This window comes from Miniopterus schreibersii (assembly GCF_964146895.1).
Source record: "Miniopterus schreibersii genome assembly, chromosome: 6".
Taxonomy (NCBI): Eukaryota; Metazoa; Chordata; class Mammalia; order Chiroptera; family Miniopteridae; genus Miniopterus; species Miniopterus schreibersii.
In genome coordinates, this window is record NC_138107.1 from 18556536 (window position 1) to 18574766 (window position 18231).

Sequence of the window (18231 nt, forward strand, 5' to 3'; positions counted from 1 at the left end):
GATACTTTCGGCTCTTCCATTCCCCATGTCATCCCCATACCATTGCTCGCCTTCATCATCATTTTTCAGGTTAACCGATAGTTACTCCCAGATGACTTGAAAGCGTTTTCAATATTCCCAAGCACATAGATGATTTGTGACTGTCTCCTCACAGGTGAAATTACTCTTTTCCTCCTTCAAATAATTGTTCTGGGGCATAGAGTTTAAAGATTCATCTCTTTGATAGAAAAAAATTTAGTACAGGAGTTAGACAGTAGCTTTTGACATTTTTGGTGGATCTTTGCATCATATTCACAAGCTTCACCAGGTCCTGGGATTTAGCATATTACTTCACTCCCTCTCTTAGAGTCTAATGTAGTATCATCACTTCAAGTATCATCTACACAGTAATGATTCCCAAATTTTTACTTCAGAAATTCAACTGCCACTCCATACTTCCACTCTTAATATGCCCCAAATTGAACACTGATTTTCTTCCCAAATCTGTGCCTCGTGGTAATCTATTTTGCCTTTTTTTATTATTTTTTATTTTTTTCCGTCCTTCCCTTCCTTCTTTTCTGCATCTGTTTATTGTTTTAAAGTTGAGGTATAATTTCTATACAATATAGTGCTCAAACTCAAGGGTCTATTGTCAATTTAATTTTTCAACAGGTATGTAGCTATGCATCTAGCACCCTGGAAGGCTTTCTCATGCACTCACACAATCAGTATACTCTTTAGGACTTAATTGATTTCTTGTCACCTTTTTTATATTTATAGACCAAATTTTAAGAGAGTAGCAATGGAAGTCAACAGAATTGAGTCACTATGTGATTTCATAAAGTTTTAAGGAAGTATTTTATGCCTGACTACCATTGAACTACAAGTCTTAAAAGTCACATTATCAAAAAGAAACACATTTCCATAAATATAGAATGAGAACTCTATCGCAGAACTTAATGTAAAGAAAACTTTTCAAAAGAAATAATGTAACTACATTTTTGGTCCAAAAGGTCAAATAAGTTTCGACTAGCTTAAAAAAGCAGCATTGTGTAGTGCTTAAAGGCATTAGGCTTTGTCAGGTATATCTGGATAGAGTCCATGCGATGACTTTTGCAGGCTATATCTGGACAAGGTACTTAACTCTCCCTTCCCAATTTACTCCTCTGCAAGGTGCAGACAAGGGACTATTGTGAGGACAAAGGGCAAAGGTGAATACGAAAAAATCAGCATAGCACCTGGAGCGTAACAGGTTTCTAATTAACTCTGGTAGCAATAAGTGGAAACAGATAAGTAAATTAAAATTTATTGAGCATCATTAATATCTCTTACTCCTAAATATCTTATAAGCTTTATTTCACTTAAAATTGAGAAAAATTATCTCAATTTGAAATAAAGAAATAGGTATCTGATGACATTTTAAAATTCTACATACAAATCAAGAGTATCTTTTATAATTCTATTTCCCAACACTAGGGGATTTGATTTTATGACAGTTCCCATTAACTGTTTTCGTGTGCGTGTTCACGTAGGTATGTGACAGGGACAGGCAGAGGTAATGCTCCCCTCTATTTGCTCTTGAAAGAGCCATAAACCCTAAACTTTCCACCCTAGGGATTTTGTCATATGTACTAAGAAATATTGTCACCTCCCCCATAACATCTGCTCTTTTCCTACTCTTCTACTCAGCCTCTTTCACAGATCTAGGCTGCTAAGGACTCTGACACCTGGGAACACGCAGTGAGCATGTAGCCAGTAACTCCAGACCTCAAAGATGAGTTTGTCTACCGGATGCCATTGAAGCCTCCAGTGCCACTCATCAGCCACCAGTCTTTGCTGCTGGCTGCCAGTGTTACTGTGATAAAGATGAATGCTTCATGCAGCCAACATGAAGTTGTGTTTTCTGGAACTTTCTTTCATTCAAAGCTATGATGTGTTCCATTTAAAAGTCATGAGGGGACATATGTAATACTTTTGATAATGAAGATAAATTAAAATAAATGAATAAAGTGGTAAGCCTACATTTCTTTGGTGCTATGTATTATATCATTTTTATGAATAATTTTTACCATCCTGAAGAATGGTGTGTCCCCCTCAGTGGCTGGGAAATCTTATGTTCTTATCTCCTATTTAAAAAGCTGTGCATTCTTAAGGGCAGGGATTCCTTCTGCTTTGTTCCTTAGCAGCTATATCTGTCTCAATGTGTTGAAAACTATCAATTCATAGCAATACCTCCAATTCTAATACAGCAACACAGGGTTTATTCCCGCATGCCTCTCTTCCATATATGTAAATCTTTTCTCAAACAGTGAAAAACCTGATTCCCATTATTTGTGATATTTTTATTTATTTGTTCAATTATAGGATACATAGTAGTTTCAGAACTATTAACCCATGTGTCTAAGTTTAAAAACAAACAAACAAGAAAAGTCTTATTCACTAGAGTTGAACATTTGTTTACATAAGTATAGAAGACAGCCCGGCCAGGCGTGGCTCAGAGGTTGAGCATCGACCTGGGATCCAGGCAATCAGGTTCGATTCCAGGTCAGGGCACATGCCCTGGTTGGGGGCTCGATCCCCAGTGGGGGCGTGCAGGAGGCAGCCGATCAATGACTCTCTCATCATTGATGTTTCTCTCTCTCTCTCTCTCTCCCTTCCTCTCTCTGAAATCAATAAAGATATAAAGATATATATATATATATAACATATATTCCAAAATGGCATCCAAACTTCCCTTCTATCCTTGGTTTACTGAGAGTTTTATCATGATTGGATATCAGATTTTTTCAAATACTTGCTTTTCAATTATTGAAACATGGTTTTCTCCTTTGGCCTGTTAACATGGCGGCACACGAGTTTGATCTGGATGTTATCTCAACCCTGAACCTACAGAGCAGATCCCATGAGGTTAGGGTGTATTATTCTTATTTTATAATCCCAGGTTAATTTACTTAATTTTTGTTTGGAATTTTTCTATGCATGTTGGTGAAAGCTATCAATCTATAGCTTTTGTTTTATTAACCCCCTTTAATGTCTTTGGATTTAGTAGTAGGATAATACTAGCCTCAAAGAAAGAATTAACAGTATTCCTTCTTACTCAATTTTCTGAAAAAGACTAGGTATAATTTGTATAAATTCTTTTTTAAATGTTTGGTATAACTCTGCAATGAAACTGCCTGGGCCTGGAAATTTTCCTTATAGGGGTGTTAGAATTATGAATTCAATTACTTTAATGAGTGTGAGATACTTTAGATGATTTCATCTTGGAGGCATCAACAGCTCATGCTAGTTCACCTTCTGTCTGGCCAGACCTATTTTCAGACCACTATCAACAATCATTTCACTTTTTTTAGATTTTCAAAGTATATTTTCCCATCCATGAAACGGGCCTACTTTATTCTGTTGTTTTATCAATCTTAAATTACAGTGTAGGCAAAGACTTATCAGTGGTAAATCTCTCCAAAACACTTATTACTATTGTTTTTCTTTTTTGGGGGAAAGGATATATTTGTATATATTGTCACATAATACCCTCTTTTTTAACAATTTGTCAACTAAAAGAGTTATCAAAATGTCAAAAAGTGAAACAACCACCAACCAAACAAAAACAAACAAATACTAAGTATAGATTAATTCTTTTTGTTGTTGAAGTTTAATTTTATAGGTAAATATTTTGGAAATTTTGTTCTGTATAATAATTTATCTGGGCTGAGTCTAGTTGGAGTGATGATGAATTCTATAAAATATGCACAAGAATCACATCTATGTGGTTGCTTAGATAAGTTCTTTATTCTAAAAGCTGATTACTTTTGTTTAGAAAGGAGACCATACAACAAAGCCAGATGTCAATCTTTGAATTCATTCTTTATACACATAAAAAGTCATGTAGTAGGAATGACAATGATGTTACAGTTGGTTTTTTCCAAGTTGTTTCAGGAAACAGATGATTCTTCATCTTAGTCTGAAATTCTAGTGACCTTTTAAATCCTGTAGTTATACAACTTTAAAAATCCTCAGCTTGATTTAACTCATTAACTTTAAAGTATCAAGTTTATCAATCAGTCCAAAGCTGTCGTCATGGACTACACTGTTTTTGTAAATAGATGTATGAAAGAGATTTCTGTGAAGATCCAAGAGAAAAAGATGCATTACTATTTGGATTCAAATCTGTAACTAACATGCTTACAATTTCCCTCCTGGGATGTGTCAATTAAAGGATGCAGCCCTTCTCCACTTAGTCTTGCATGTTGCATGTTGAGTATTTCAGTAAATTTTGTTTTCACATAAGCAAGTAGCCTTGCACTTTTCCTTGAGCAAATCATGTCCACAGCCAGCTGTTTTCTTCAAGGAATCACAGTTACTAAGCAAATCTTCATAGGCACAACTGTTGGCTGTAACAAAAACAGATTAGTCACATTATTATCATTTTCCTTAGTAGCAGCAAAACAATTTATACATTCAAAATGCACAGGTGTGAAGGGGCCTTGGCTGGGCAGTTCAGCTGGTTAGAGTGTCTTCCCCATACACTAAGGTTTCGGGTTTGATTCCTGGGCAAGGCACATATAAGAATCAACCAATGAATGCAAAAATAAGTGGAACAACAAATGGATGCCTCTCCCTCTCTCTCTCTATCAATCAATCAATCAATCAATAAAAAATGCATGGGGGGGTAGGACTGAACAAAGAAGTCAGCGTCTCTTACACTATAATGGGCCTTTCACTTCTTGAGGGACACATAAGGTGCTTTAGTTGAGCTCCCTGTTTAATCCATCACTTTTTAAATTTTGAACTTGGTGACAGACTTGTTTCTAAAATGAATTGATCTACTTTCCTCCCCTAGCAAAGGCAGTAAAATGAATATAAATAAAGCTCTGTACACCTGCAGAGGCTAATATGGAAGCAACCAGCCACATATAGCTATTTAAATTTAAATTATTCTAAATTAGATAAAACAAATAATTTATTTTCTTAATCTTACTAGCCACGTTTCACATGATCAAAGGCCACGCGTGACTAGAGAACTTTAAGACACATGTTGATAGAGACACTATTGGACCTCGCTGCTTTAGACTCCAGTGTTTTTCTTTCTGGAGAAAGTGATTGCTGAGGGAAGATTAAGGCGTAAAACAGTGATCATATGCCCCCTTTCCTTCTGGTATTTCTTCTTGGATGTTCCCCAGGGGCCCCAAACTCAACACATCTCAAACTAAACTCATCATACCACCCACAACGCAAGGCTGACGACTCTGGGGGTTTGCCTTCCTACAGCCCTCCCACGAACTCAGAGAAATGGCTTTCTCACTACTCAGTACTTTGGGCCAGGAACTCAATCAGTCTGAACTGCTTTTCTACTTCTGACCAGCATCCAACCAGCACAGGTAACAAACACTGGCTATTCTACTTCTTGTCTCTCAACCCATTGCTCTTCATTCATTTTGCCAGTAATGCATTAAAAACATCCCTTTTTTTACAACCCATGTTTTTCAAAAGTTTTCTACCTAGATTCCATTCAGTTGTTCCTACACACTATTGCTAGAAACCTTTATATAAAATATGATTCCGAACTTGTCAGTTTTTTGTTTAAAATCTTTCAGTTTACCACTAGCTGGTTGCTCAGTGGTTAGAACATCAGCCAGCAGACTGCTCCTGGGTTCGGTTCCCTGTCGAGGGGGAGTTCCTCGGTTGCAGGCTCGATGCCCCAGTCGGGGCATGTGTGGGAGGCAACCAATCGATGTATCTCTCTCACATCAATGTCTCTCTGTCTCTCTCTCTCTCTCTGAAAAGCAATAAAAAAAAAAAAATCCTTGGGTGGGGATTAAAAAAATATATATTTCAGTTGAAATGCTTATTACTAATTGGATAATTCCAAGCTCCTTAGCAGACTGCATTCAGCAGAGGTATAAATATTCAACTTTTTTCTTCTTTAGTTGATTTATAGCTTTGATATAATCAGTACTCTGAATTATAGCTGTATATTTCAGCCAGAAAGAGTGCTAACTGAAGGTGAAAGCATTTGAAAGGTAAAAATCTCAGTGAATGGCTCAGCTCTGTTGTTCATAATTTTAATAAAAGCATCCCAACTATAAAAGGCCAACAGCTATTTTTACTTCTGTTTATGACAACTTAAAAATGATATATATGACATTTATCTTATTCTATCCTTTTGCAACAATAGCTTTGTGGGTTCTATGAGCCAATTTTGTGTAAAGATTGGATTTTGTCATTAAAAAGTGCACAAAAATACTATAAAATTATAGGGTAAGTGATCATTTATGAAGTCAGACACTATGGCTCCAATTATATTGTAAAAATGTGGTAATCAGCATGAAGAACACATTAGCACAAAAAGAAACTTAATGGTTGGCTTGCCTGTCTAGACTGAGCCACAGTGTAATCTCACATCCGTAGATTTATACACTTTCATTCTTTCAAAATACCACCTTTTCTGTGATGATACTTTGATGAAATGAACTAGTTACCAGAAATATGTATAGTTAATATTTATGAGCTCTGCATAGTCACAAAAACCCACTAATGGCAGATGTTTCATTATGTTAAAGATGACAACATTATTTTTATTACAAAAAATATGGAGATTACAGAAGTGTATAACATGTTTACTTAACACACATTCTACTAAGGAATCTTACTGTCTTTTGCAGCAAGATAGTATTTAAGTTGGTAACTTTAGGAGATTTCCTAATCCATAAAAAGAAGATAAAATATGGAGCCTTTGTGATAATAGCTGGTTAATCACTTTCCACTTACTGCACAGACCGCTCTCACAGTTACCGGGGCAGCTGGCACAGGGTGTTCCTTGTTGGTAAGGGGTGTTCTTTTTATTCACATTGTTACCGCTGAAATTTAAAACACATGACGTCAGGTATGTTTCACTTTGCTGTTTCCTTTATGCTCAAAGTCTAGCATCAGTCACCAAATAGACACAGCTCTTAAATGTAGTCAGTTATGTTAACAAAAGTGAAACGTTGTAATTCCCAATGTGTAATTCAGATGGCCTCTAAATTAAGAAAATAGCTCAGCCATTGACCAGTCTCCTTGACTATAATTCTGCAGGTTGAACAACTGCGATAATTCAGAGTGTATTTCAACACTCGCTTCATCTCCCTGGAGACTTGGGCCAATTGGTAAGGCAGTGAACTCCAATGTGGTGGCAAGGGGTAGAACGTATCTCCTAGACAGAGATCTTTACTTCTAGACAGGGGGCGATGCTATATATTTCAGTAGTTAGTGGTGTGTGTATGTGTGGGGTTGGCAGAGTTGGGGAAGGTTTCTGTTTCCAGCGATGGTGTGTGAGAGATTTTTATGTTTACCAAAAAAAGGAATAAACTGACCAAGAAAACAGAAACCGAGGCACGGATGCATGGACCAGACTGCCAACTGTCAGAGGAGAGGGGCAGGGGGCACTGGATGAAAGAAGGTGAAGGGATTAGCCAAAGAACACATATGCATAATCCAAAGACACCGGCAGCACAGTGGGGCCGGTTAGAGGGAGGGGGGCGTGGGAGCTGGGTGGACCTGAGCAACAGGGCGTGGAAAGGGGGACATCTGTAATAGTGTCAACAATAAAAATAAAGTTTTTAAAAAAAGGAACATTAGTGTAAAAAAGTTTTGATAAACATCAATATCCAGGGTGTAATCACCTTACAGGGACCAAGTTGTCACTCCCTGATGATCCCTACCCCTTTGGCCAATTAATTCATTTGAAAATAGATGAGAGTCCAGATCTCAGCCAAGTGGGCCAAGGGCCCAAGGCTCCGCATGTGAATCTCAGTCTTCCTGCACAGAATAGAACTGTATGTGTGTGAGCCCTTGGAAAAATCATAAAATAGACACAGAAGTGTTTTGGATGTTCTCTCATCTCTGCTTTCCCTCGTTGCTCACGCCACCTCTCACTTCAGATGCCTGGCTCCAGACACCTCCCCTCTCACAGTCAGGCAGTGATTCTGAATGCATTCTGCCATGGCATTTTCACTTCTTTCTAGTAAATCTTAATAGATCCTTGTGGGAAAATGACTTTGGAGGCCACACTTCTCAAGTGGGAGATCAATATCCCCAGGTTGTCTGCAATCTCAAAATAAATCCTGTGGGAGGTTTGGTTTGGGGGATCTCCCTGTCTCTAGTCATAAAGAATTTCAAACATTAAAAGAAACTAAGGCTAGCAGATATGTTGAGATTAGATCTTCAATATATCCATAGGATTTATCAAGGATGACTTCATATTGTTTGATGAGACAACATATTTCCTGCTACAAATCTAGACAGTATGAGATGGCTCATTATGGAGCTGTATGGTTTCTTTCGATGTTGTTGGTTGGTTGTGTGGGTTTTGTGTGTGTGTGTAAAAACTATTGAGAAACAAAGACTTAAGATGCTAACTTTTTCTGGACTCTGAAATACATTGAAGAGTTCTCAAAAACCCTTTGAAAAGCAAAGGAATGGATCATTTTTAACGGCAAAAATGTAAGCGGTTTTTAGAGAAACAGAAGAGGAAATATTTTAGCAGAAGAGGCAGAAATCACAATTTTTGATCTCCAATTTGCCATGGCACCTCCACGTCTTGCTTAATCAAGCTTCCACCCTCCCAGAGTGTAAAATTAGCGAGCACTGATACCAAATCCAGAGAAACACACACTCCCCAAGCTCACTGAGTAGCCTTGAGCCCTAGGGAAAGGCAATGGAGAGAAAAGACATCATTTTATAATTGAGAAAAGAGAGCTTCAGATGTATCCTTGGACCTGAGCACTCAGTCTCTTCTCTGATAAGTTGAATGTTTCTCACCTTAAAAAGCACTGCCTAAGATTTATCGCTCCACTTCACTGAAACATATATTTTTATTCTGATGTGTTGTGAGAATTTAAAAATATTAAATTGCAGATGGAATTATTGACATTAAACCTTTATCGGACAAAAGGGAACTTTAGTTCCCGACAAAATGTAATTTAAATTGTAAATGTAATTTTTATATTTTTTAACATCAGTAACATATATTAAAAGATAACTTTAATAATAAACAATACATTTTCTTTATAAATGTTTTTACTTTTCATAAATAACTTAAAAAATAGATAAGATAGAGGCAAAAAAGTAAATGCCTACAGAGCTGAATTTAAATGCCGTCTTTTAAAGGTTAAACTCTAAAGTGTATACTCACGCAGGACAATAGTGGCAAACGTAGTAGTATTTTAGACTCTCTTGATTTGGGCAATAAGCAATTCCACATCCAACTTGGTAAGATGAATACCAAACAAGCTACAGATCCACCCGGGAATATATCAAGAATACAGTAAGAAAAGGAAAAGATTAAAGAACAAATACCAAATAAAAGCTTGAAAAAATGTTACTGCTATAGTTTGCAGCCGTGCATTGTATGGAAATATTTAAATGATTGAAACAGTCACAGACTTTTAACAGATCTCATTTTCATGTACACTCACTACTTTATTCATTTATAAGGCTGGCAAAATGCAGAGTGTACTTTCCAACCAAGAGTTTTGCAAGAACTAAAATGCAAATAACATGACAGCTGAGGTAAAGTACTGGTCCAACGCGAGGACTGTATTGTACCTGTGCAGGCTCTTTCCCTCAAACTAAGCACTGGACTTGGTCATAATTTGAAGAAGCTTTCTATATTAGAACATATGTGGCGGAAGTATTTTCACTTGTTCCCTTTACCTGGGTATAATGCCCAACCACGGCATTGGCAGGCTTTGGCCCTACACCATAGACAAAATCTTCGCTCTCATCGTACCAACTTTGGATTGCAGTTGACCAGGCAGTAGGGTCACTTGACATAAAGAGATTCTCACCACATTTTACACCTGTGAAGGAACAGATCATGAGGAAAGCAATAAGGTTGCAATGGTGAAAGACATCAACTGTATGACCACCAGGACGTTGCCTTTTGTGGTGCCTAAACTTGCCAACTGTTGATTAATACATTAAAAGGTGGTTCCACTCCTCACCAGCTAGAAAGCCATAGAGAAGACAGACCTGCCTAGCACATTCACATGCAGTGGAACGCTATGGTCTCAACGTGAAAACCTGAATAGGTTGAGAAGAACTTATTCTTTAAATGTTTCCCGCCCTCTGGCTTCTGAGAGATGCAGTCCTTTTCATGCTAAAGTCCTTGTGTGTACGGGCTCTTGGCTTTGCACTGTAAGCTTGCAAAAAGCAGCGACCAAATTTTATTCTTTCTTTCCTCCTCTTGCTCACCCTCACCAGAGATTTTTCACATACAGGACCCTGAATAAATGTTTATGATTGTGATTTTGTGTGAACTTTGGCGGGGGGGGGAGGGGAGGGAGGAAGTTTTACAGGCAGTCTTTAAGAGCCCCAAACAAGAAGCAACTGGCAGGAGGAGGAATGACAGTTTTCAAAACTTTGGATTTCTGCTTAATCAACAAATCGGAATGTTACAACGCTAAGTGCTCCTCAGAGAGTAAAGCAAGAAGGACTTTACTGAGGGTGACATCGGCAAGATGGTGGAATAGGAAGCCTGGACCTTCCTGCCCCCAACTCACTGAACCAACAACAGTTCATGAACAAATTGCCCTTGTGAGAAATCCAAAAGCTAATTGAAGGGCTCCTATACCTGGCAGAATATGAAACCAGAACCACTGAAGCCTGCAGGGAGATTGGAACACTTGCTAGAAGCCCTACTCTCAGCACAGTGCCATATGATCAGAAAGAGACCCCCCACCTCCCAGCTCCTACCAGGGGAGGGAATGATTTGGTTCCTGTGCCCAGCATCCCAACTTTCCCAAGGGGACTCTCCAGAGGGCTGCTTTCTGTCTTGCAGGTCTTGGAGCTCTGAGTGCCAGGCACAGGCTAGCCACCTGAAGGAGAATGGATATGGTGGCTTGGGCAGGTAGACACCATAACTGTGTCCTCTGGACTCAGCACGGAATAAGAAAATGAAAAATCTTAGCTCTCAGCTTTGGAGGCAAAGAATGATCAGTGAATTTAAATTTCCAATTTTGCCAGAGTTACCCAAAGAACTGGCATCTGTCTTGCCAGTCTTGGAGCTCTGATGGGTTTGGCAGAGTCTTGCCCTCTGGGGAGAAGAGAGAAGGCAGTTTGGTTTGGCTGATGCCATAAATCTTCCTCTCAGTTCAGCATAGAGCAAGCAGACAAAAAAACACAGCTGCTTGCTTCTCCCTGGGGAAGAAAGAAGTTGGCCTGGGCATCCAATGCCTCAAATTTCCAGAGGCTGACCAAAGAACTGGTTTCTGTCTTGACTGTTTGGGAATGTTCACAAGACCTAGCATAACCTAGCTGCCTGGGGCAAGTGAAAACAGACAGAGATTTGGGCTGATAGTTGCCATAGTTTCCCTTTCTGGTCCAGCAAATAGTGAGCAGATAAGAAGTTAGCTCCTAGCCTCTCCCTGGAGAAGGGAAGAATTTAATGGAATTTAATGGATTGGCCCAAATACCACTCATTTCTTGGGCCTGCCTGAGAAACTAAGGATCTTTTCTGACCACGGTGGACTAGAATAGACATTTCTTCAAATCTGATGTAAAAATGGCCAAACGGGTATATGAAAAGGTGCTCAACACCATTAGTTATCAGGGAATTGCAATTCAAAACCACAGTGAGGTATCACCTTACACCTATCAGAATGCCTATTATATAAAAAACAAACAAACAAACAAAAAACAACAAAAGGCAAGTGATGGTGAGAATGTGAAGTTGGAATTCCTGTACACTGTTGGTTAAAATGCAAAATGATGTACCTGCTATGGAAAAGAGTATGGAAGGTCCTCAAAAAATTAAAAGTAGAGCTACCAAATGATCCAGCAATTCCACTTTCGAGTATTTATCCAAAAGAATTGAAATTAGGATCTTAAAGAGATATGAGCTCTCTGATGTTCACTGCAGCACGATTCATGACAGCCAAGATGTGGAAACAACCAAATATCCACTACAGATGAATGGATTAAAAGTGTGATATATACACAATGGAATATTACTCATCCTCTAAAAAAAGACGACATTCTGCAACATGCGACAACATGGATGAACCTTGAGGACATTATGCTTAGTGAAATAAGCCAGTCACAGAAAGATGACTTCTGAATGGCTCTACTTTATATAAAGTGTCTAAGTATTCAAGTCAAAGAGTGGAATGGTCATTGTCGGGTCTGGTAGGAAGAGGAAATGGGGAGATATTAATCAACGGGCGTAACGTTTCAGTTATGCAACATGAATAAGCTCTGGAGGTCTGCTGTCCTACACTGCACCCAGAGTCAGTGCATGTACAGTTAACATTTTAAGAGGGTCATCTCATGTTAAGTGTTCTAAAATAAAAATTTTAAAAAAGAAACAAGGGCCTGTAGCCCCCAAACATTTCCTTATCTTTTCAAGACCTCACTTAATATTTACATTATGATGGCTTGAAATTTAATCTCTACATGAGTATAAAATATCCCCTTTAATAGCGAAGGAGAGAAACTAAGAATCTAGCGGTAGACTTGGATCTTTAAGGACATTTGTTTCCATCTTCTACTGAATGCAGTCATCTGTCTTCATAATTCCATCATAATGTGAGCACCAACAATACAAACAGTAATAGTTCTACTGAAACGACAGGTAAATTATTCACTACTTTCCAACTAGGCTTGCCTGTATGTGTACCGTGCTTGATAATGTAAATAGAGTATGTAAAGTTTATGCACACAAGTGTTTTTCTTTTCATAGTTTTCTTGGATCCTTGATATGTCTTATACGTTTTTTGACTCTAGCATATTATTCTATGCATTATAGTCACACAGTCCATACAGAATACTTGGAGGTATGTTATCAAAAGTTTTAAAAATGAATCAGCATACCCCAATTATTCATCTTGATTTAAAAAGGTTCAGTATTTTTTTAAAAAAGAATCGGGAACAACTTCACATAATTCAATACTTTTTATGAACACAAAATAAATAGATTTCAGAACACCAAATGGTTATACAATATCACAAAAGGACAGTGGAGGGGAAATCAGAAAGTTTGGTTAACTTTCCAATATATGTCACTACATCCGGTTATGTTCTTGGGTAAGTCATTCCTTCCACTTCCTAGTTTACTCACGAGCTGGGTAAGAGGAACAAATGAGATACTGCTTGAGGAATTTTTTGCATAACATAAATAATTGATAAGCACAAAATGGTACTTATCATATCTATCTCTCTGTATACAGATACTTGATTTCAAAAAGACAAGTATAAGTAACATTTATTCACTGTCTTAATGCAACACCCCAGAATGGTCCATTCTAGTTTACTTGCCCACTGTTATTTTATTTCTTCATTTATTCAACGTATATTTGCTAAGCTACGTACTGAGTTTCCGGTCCTCGGGTTTACTGTGTTCTAAAGTGCACCTGTTTGCCCACTTCTGGGCATTCGTTGTTGCATCTCTGTTCCATTCCTAAGTGTCATAAGAAAAAAGTATACACTTAAAAATTCAACCCCAACAAAGCATATGTATTATAATCTGATTCAAAACTTCTATAGATATATTATCTATTTGTCATTGGTCTTAAATATCTTTTGTTTTTTTAATATGTATTGATTTCAGAGAGAAGAAGTGGGAGAGAGAGAGAGAAACATCAATGATGAGAAGGTCACTGATCGACTGCCCCCTGCACACTCCCCACTGGGAATCGAGCCTGCAACCCAGATATGTGCCCTGACTGGGAATCAACTGAGATCTTCTGGACCCTAGGTCGATGCTCAACTCCTGAGCCATGCTGGCTGGGCTAAAATATCTTTTGTTGGTGTGTCTTTACTGCTGAAGTGCCAGTTTCCCACAAAGACAGTCCATAGGTGATGTATCTAATGAGAGAAATGTCTAATACAATAATATCTGACTATGACCGCACAGCAGCCACACCTAGGATTTTTAGTAATGGTGATGTTTTAAATACTGATCAATGTGTGAAGTATTATCATTACATTTAAACAGTAATTAGCTGGCCTAGATTATTCCCAATTTCATTTGTAGCCCACTGTTTTCATACAGGAGATATTTAGCTTTCTGGGCCTATGCCCTGGAAAATGGTCTATTTACCCTAAATGGCACTGGTTCTGAAAGAAAGGGGATTTATTTTAGACAAGGAAAGATAGTGAAGAAAAAAAAAGTAACAGCTACATATTTCTTGCCTGAAGATTTGGCTTCTAATTCTGCCTTTCCAACTGTACAGCCCTGTAAACTTAACAAGTTATTTAACCATCTTAAAGTAAAATTAAGACTTTCTTCCTTGCCCATAACACAGCTCAAATGAAATAGCAAAACAGAGGTAGAATGTTGTAAGCCACCAAGTTCTTAACAGATGCCAGTTACCAGCTGCCTGCTCTCAGCACCGTTTGTTCCCACCACTTTCCTTACATCACTGCCTCTTACCATCTTTAGCATGTTGCTGGCAGGTGGAGAGACTGATTTCCTTAATTCATTGTGTTTATTTACAATCTCTTTTTGGATTTGCGTTTGAGTGGTTACCAAAGCAGAAAAGGCTGGATCCTAAAGGGAAATAAAATTAAAGTTTTTTAAGATGTTTTAAAAATTTTTAACACATAAGAGTAAATGAGTTAATTCAAAGAAGCACCGATCACTTTAAAAAGTGTTGAGATCAAGCCACTATTAGTTGTTAAGCATTGCCAATGAATCTGTCAAAGCTATGACATACAGAAAATAAGTCACTTGAAGCTTTGAGAACAGAAATGTAACTCGTGGCATGACAAATTTAGAAAATCCTTTAAGGCCACAAATGCCCGTTTCTAGCTTCAAGGAAACTCTTAATATGACATACAAGTGATAATATTTTATAACCACAAAGGGGCACAATAGCAACCTTAAGATGTATTCATTTACATTTGATCAGGCTACAGCAGGGAAAATGAGGCTGGAGATCAAGGTTGACTCTAGACTTGGAGGACACTGACCTGACATGGTATCTGTACTGAGAGACAATGTATTTAGAACATATTAGGGAAAGAATACTTAAGCTCAGTCGAAGTGCATTCAAAATTCTAGAAAATTCATTCTGCCTATTGTGGTTAGATTTTACGGAATCACTAAAAAGGCAATTTTGCAATATTAAACAAATCTCCAAGGCAATTTGGAGAAAGCAAAGCCATCCAATTAATGGACTATTGCTAATTTTTTCCTTTATTAACAGAAATATAATTAAGTTATTAAATCAGGTGCCGATAGTTTTGGTTTATCTTTGTGTGTGGGAATGTGGGAAGTCTAAGTCTGAAGGTAGAGTAGGGTGTGTGAATTGTTCTATAAAGTTTATGCAATTTAATGACCTAAATTTACAATTATCTAAAATACTATTTCATCATGTAGTCAATATGAAAACTATTAATGCGATATTTTCCTCTTCTTATTTTTTGGTACTAAATCTTCAAAATCCGGAATGTGTTTTGTACTTACAGTACATCTTGTTTTGGGCAAGCCACATTTCAAGTGTTCGATAGCCACATGAGACCAGCAGCTACTGTACTGGACAGCACAGCCTTAGGCTTTCATCTAGATAATTGTGCTAAGTGTTCTGAGCAACCAGGGAGTAGTGCTTTGTGATGTATCGGACACTCTTGCTGTTCCCACTCTCAAAGTGCCTTGCCATCCCACAAAGTTGCCTGGAGGGCCCTGAAAAGATTTTCCACCCTAACGTTACCTTTCCTTCTGTAGGTAAAGATGGAATCAGGACAGCAGCCAGAAGCACCATCACTGGGAGTAAGGCCATTGCTGGGAAGTAAGTTAAAGAGAACAAAGGTCTGCATTGAAAAGTGTGGTACATGGGCTAAGGGGGGAAAACCAGTGTAACGATCATGGTTATCTCACAGCAACTGTGACTCCCAAGTTCATAATGTAACAAGAGAAGATTGTCATATGGTGCCAGTAGAATCACAGTGGAACCAACTTTGTCTCTGATAGGGACAATAAAATAGAAACCGAAGAAACGACTGATGCTCCAGAAGTATTTATATAATATATACAAATTGTCATGCTTTCATGTTTTTCTATTAAAGACAGTTCTACTTCACTTGTTTCAAAGTCATAAACATGGGAATTATTTATAGTATCTATTTTAGAATGAAATGTAAAGATTTCATTTAAGTTTCAATTTGATATAGTGAGTAAAAGAGTAAAATTTACTTGAGATCATTCCTTCAATAAAAATTTAACCATAAAGTTTTGAAAATCGTGGATGGATTAAATATATCATTTTACCATGGGCAAAAAAAAATGATTGACAAATAAAATGTTTACATTAAAATAAATGAGTGATCACTTACCGTTGGTTCTCAGAGCAGGATGAAGTATCTGCGTTACCTGGCAGAAGAAGGAAGGTGAAGAGAAGCCAGAGTACCATATCTATTTCACTTATTTCTGTTTTAGCAAGTTCCAGTTGTGCAAATAAATCTAAGTCAATAAATTTTTGAAACGGAATCTTTTACACCAATAGCTTCACATTTCGTTGCCAGTTGTCTGACATTGGTTTTGACATTATTTGGCTCCCATGTAGCTCTTAATCTGAGTAAGTAAAACATCCCCTTCTCTTCCCTAACCAGCCTGCTCTTCTTAGGCACACTAAAATTTGGATGCTGCCTTTTTGACATAGTATTTTTATAATAACCACTCAAGACAGGATAATCACTGCAAAGGTAACCAGGATTCTACCCTGTAGCTGAATTCCTGTGGTTCAGCTTTCTGTGACATTTACTTCCTAGCTAACAACTTTCTATAGCTTATTGGTCGAGAACATAGTTTTTAAAAACGTCAGTGCTGGGAAACCCTCTTGGAGATTCGGTTTTCTCTTCTGTAAAGTGTAGATTATCTTAGCATAGGTTTGCTTTGAACACTGAAACACATAATATACATAAAACAACTAATATAATGCTTGGCATAGAATACTCAATAAATGGAAATTATTAATATTTTCATTATTATCTTTTACAATGTGTGGTAGTTTTCTGAGCTCATAAGTTCTTCCATAAATGCATGTTATTTGATTAAATTGTTAATTTTAGAAGTGTTCATAAGATCTGAATTTATTAATTATTTCGCATTTACGGGAAATTTTATAGTTTGCATTAATAAAAATATAAAAATTTAAGGCACTGCGTATAACTATATACATATTCTAAACTGGCCACTTTTGGACAAGAAAGTAAAATTTAAGAAACAAAACTTTCATCAGTCATTTTCTTCCTTCTACTATAATCAGAAAAGTTTCTAATTTTCTTTTAGATATAGTACCTCTAGGGAGAGAAGATTCAGATCACCTTTAGATATGCATACCTTCCCTGGCTAACCAAATATCTGAGTTGAAGTTACGAACTATCTCAAATGAAGTTAAGCACAAGTTAGAGCAGAGATGTCAGGTTAGCATGTCTGAGCGCTACTGGTAAACTATAACTTAAGGTGACATTAATTACATAATCTGCTGATTAATCCTTTAAAGACTAAATTATGTAGAGTTTACATCCATGACTAAAAAGATTATCATCAAATACCATAAACCACCACACTATGAATCCATGTAACCAAATATTCCTAATGAAGAAATTATCTTTCATAAATCCTTCAAATTTCAGTTAAAAAACTGGACTTAGTGGCTAGATGTTCACGTTCATTGATAACAGAGTCCCATAACAGGCCCACTGCATCTGTTGGGAGTTTATTTGTATTTTATATAGATACATTTAAGATTGAAAGTTCAATGCTCTTTAGATGGCTATTAACCATTAATTTCTAAAAGCTCTTTAAGTTCGTGAACAGGCTTTTAAGAGCAGCCTTATCTGAAATATGCCTCACATTCTTCCTTGCCTACATTGAGTTATAAATCAAAGTCATACAGATATCTCATGAGGCTCTGAACACATATTTAGAAATATTTTCAAAATTAGTTTCATACCACACGGTTGTAAGTCTGGCTAATAACACAGTGGGTAGAGAGAGGGCCAAAGGAAGTCAGGCCAACTGTGCACTTTACTGTTGTTACTTTGAAGTGGTGAGTGGCAAATCCTTTCACTATGCTATCACCGCAACTTGGACAATATTTGACAGTGAGCCCCTGAAGGGTTACCAGTGAGCCCCTGAAGGGTTAAGGACGCATCTGTCTCCCAATCCCACTCTCCTCCCTGCAACTACTTGGCCCATGGGAGGCACTCAGGGCTGAAGGAGTGACATAACCAGGATGCCAGGTGGATAATCACGGGGTATTACGATTGAAA

General features: G+C 37.5%; 1 protein-coding gene across 1 annotated transcript; it reads right to left on the reverse strand.

The window, feature by feature from the left end:
• Nucleotides 1-4242: 4242 nt before the first annotated feature.
• LOC308558174 (cysteine-rich secretory protein 2-like) lies at nucleotides 4243-15752 on the reverse strand (the record flags this gene model as incomplete). The annotated part of the gene is made up of 7 exons (XM_081139440.1): nucleotides 15669-15752; nucleotides 14390-14506; nucleotides 13327-13414; nucleotides 9673-9818; nucleotides 9152-9249; nucleotides 6748-6836; nucleotides 4243-4370 (listed from the first exon to the last, which is right to left on the reverse strand). Exons 1-7 carry the CDS (start codon nucleotides 15735-15737, stop codon nucleotides 4243-4245), a joined length of 735 nt encoding a protein of 244 aa, XP_080995566.1. The 5' UTR covers nucleotides 15738-15752.
• Between the last annotated feature and the right edge of the window lie 2479 nt (nucleotides 15753-18231).